The sequence below is a fragment of the Diplotaxodon limnothrissa genome, linkage group LG1 (assembly GCF_057381915.1).
Source record: "Diplotaxodon limnothrissa isolate DT_005_m linkage group LG1, D_limnothrissa_male_GT1.1, whole genome shotgun sequence".
In the NCBI taxonomy this organism is placed as follows: Eukaryota; Metazoa; Chordata; class Actinopteri; order Cichliformes; family Cichlidae; genus Diplotaxodon; species Diplotaxodon limnothrissa.
The window spans coordinates 41,016,648-41,019,328 of NC_140596.1; the positions used below are offsets into that span (position 1 = coordinate 41,016,648).

General features: G+C 42.3%; 1 protein-coding gene across 1 annotated transcript; it reads right to left on the reverse strand.

Moving 5' to 3' along the window:
* Positions 1–2,011: 2,011 nt before the first annotated feature.
* LOC146640215 (serine/threonine-protein kinase pim-2-like) lies at positions 2,012–2,681 on the reverse strand. The gene is made up of 3 exons (XM_085358605.1): positions 2,450–2,681; positions 2,193–2,363; positions 2,012–2,103 (listed from the first exon to the last, which is right to left on the reverse strand). Exons 1-3 carry the CDS (start codon positions 2,679–2,681, stop codon positions 2,012–2,014), a joined length of 495 nt encoding a protein of 164 aa, XP_085214731.1.

The window sequence follows — 2,681 nt, forward strand, 5'->3', positions numbered from 1 at the left end:
TGTATTATTTTGAATTTACCCCCTATGTAGGCACTTGTGTCTTGCGGGGTTATTGACTCAGAGGATGTCCCCGCAGAGATGCCTTCGGCCACAGGGCGCCCACTGTTTTGGCTGAGGGCCAACTGCTCAGCCTCTGTGTAGTGGTGGTGGAGGACCCCCACCTGTTTTTCGGGCCTCCGCTTTTTTTCTGTTGGCTATAACGGGCCACATTTGAGCATACAGAGTAAGCAAATATGTACTTGTAATGTGCTCAGATAATTTCAATAAGTGCTTACAGAAAGAAAATTAATGTAGCCTCTAACTGCAATTGATTTACATGGGACAAACAGACCAAGCACTATGGCTCATAATACAATTACACCTTACCTGTTTGGACTATATTTTTATATTTCATTTTTACTTGCTGCCAGGCACGTTTGGGGCCTGTTGGGTTGCACCTGCGCTCACATCACATCACAAAATAAAATGTATAAAATAACAAATAAAATAACATATGATAAAATAACGTGTTAAATGGGTGGAAATCCCTAGATCAATGTTTATATTAACACTCACGCATTGACTCTGTCGGCTATGTTTTGCCATGCATGCTCCCTTTGTTTTGCAGCTGTGGCTGTGTTACTTTTTTTCTGAGAAATTTGCATGTTATCGGCATATGCTGCCATCAGAATTTCGGCCTCAAGCGCTGTGAAATACATTGACCGCGCCTTCTTTCCCTCCGTCTCCATGGTGACTCGCTTAATCTGTGCTCCGCTTATCAGGGCTTTATGTATCCTCGTCCGCGCGCTTCACTTGGGGTTAAAGCAACTCCGCGTTGATTGAACTAATTGTTATCAGCCTTTCTGAAACCGAATATTCCGAGTTGGACAGTTCGGGGTTACTCAACCCTGCGTATCATTTTTAACTCTGAGTTTTCTAAACCGGCTTCCTGAAACAGGGCCCAGGTCTTACAACTGCAGCACAGATCATAATAAAATTGCTATTTGCTTGGGTATTACCTTCATGAATGACATCCATATTACTAGGGAGCAAATTCTGCATCTTCAAGTTAGGATTTTAAGGGGGATAAGGGGCGGGGACACCAACTGATGTGCAACTTCTACTAAAGCTTTAGCATCATACTAATGATTCTTGACGCCAGCGAGGCTGACAAAGTGGTGTAACAATTTGGTTTTTTTTAAAGATAGAATTTCCTATTACTGACATCATTTAGAAACTAGGGTTTGACTCCTGTGTGAGACCGTAATTTTCTTTATTTATGTAACTTTTGTTTTCACTGGCAGTTTAGTGTTAGGTTAGGACAAAAAACAAATTAGGAAGGTTAAAGACAGAACATTACTAGATTGTGGTTTTAATTAAAATGTAGCCTGTGACAATGCTGAACACATGACAAGCTACTTTAAGGCATATCACCCAGTTTGTAATATTGCTAAACATTTCTGAAGGCAGACGAGTCATGCTGGCTGGGTCAGTGTCATTTTTGTTGTAATTGATGTCTGGTTTGTTCTGTTCCCTAGTGATGGGTAGGGATGGGTACCAGTATCCGGTGCCATAATGGCACCGGATACTGGTACTGGTATCCTTGAAATAGTAATAACACAGTATCCTCAGCAAAGATGAATTAAACAAGTTTTATTTTAATGGAAGTTTACTTCAAGTCTTCAGATTTTTACTGTTTTTTATTTGATTACTTTAAAGTATATGATTACATTTGAGTAATTAAATAAAGACAGTTTTGATGGAGCTCCTGAGCCAGCCCAAGCTCTCTATGAAGACGAGGAAAAACTCCCCTGGGGGGGCCAGATTGACAGGAAGAAACCTCGGGAAAGCCCATTCAAAGAGAGATCCCCTTTCCTGGGATGGCTGGGGGGGTTACAGGAATTCCAAAACACTGAAATTTAAAGTGGGCCAATTAAAAAAATTATTTCCTGAAAAAAAGAAAGGTAATTCATACATCACACATAAATGATAACGTCTGAATTGTGTGTGTTTGTGTGTGTGTGTGATAGGCTTATCTCAGCCAAGTGTGATGCTGTAGGTCCTCCAGCGTCGGCCGCGTCTCCGGGACTTTGGTTAAACACGCGTCCAAGAAATCCCGGCAGTCTGGAAAGAAAGGAAAGAGAAAAAACATGAAGATGATAGTTCCAGTGGTCCAAGCCATCAGTCAGTCTTGAAGTGTGACGTTTTCTTACTTTTGGACAGATGTCTTTTGAATTTCAGGCGCTTTTTGAGGAAGCTCGTGGTGTCAAAGTCCCCCGCATGAAGCGCTTCGTACAGAACCACTCCCATTTGCCATACCGTGGTGGGTCCACACCTGTAGCAACTGCGCCCGTACCACTCGGGAGGGGAGTAAATTTCTGTACCTAATAAACAGACACAATTGCAATTTCTTCTAAAACAAAAGGCGAAAACTGTGACATCTGTGAAGAGCAAGAGCAGAATATGTTACCATAGAAGAGGCGGTACTGCGACCGCTCCTTAAAAAAGCAGCTGAGTCCAAAGTCGATGATACGAACACGCGGTACATCTGAGCCGGTCTCAATTAGAATGTTCTCACTCTTGATGTCCCGGTGAAAGATGTGTTTATCCTCCAGGTGCTTCGCAGCATCAACCAGCTGCTTCAGAATGACCTGGAAATAGAGCAGGGCGATATGACCAAAAATATTCATCACGATATACAT

Excerpts from the sequence above, each read along its gene's own strand:
- LOC146640215 (XM_085358605.1), bottom strand. The coding sequence starts at position 2,681 with ATGTATATCGTGATGAATATTTTTGGTCATATCGCCCTGCTCTATTTC. Across the intron at positions 2,364-2,449 it reads GCAGTACCGCCTCTTCTATG|GTACAGAAATTTACTCCCCT; the intron begins GTAACATATTCT and ends TCTGTTTATTAG. Across the intron at positions 2,104-2,192 it reads CAAAAGACATCTGTCCAAAA|ACTGCCGGGATTTCTTGGAC; the intron begins GTAAGAAAACGT and ends CTTTCTTTCCAG.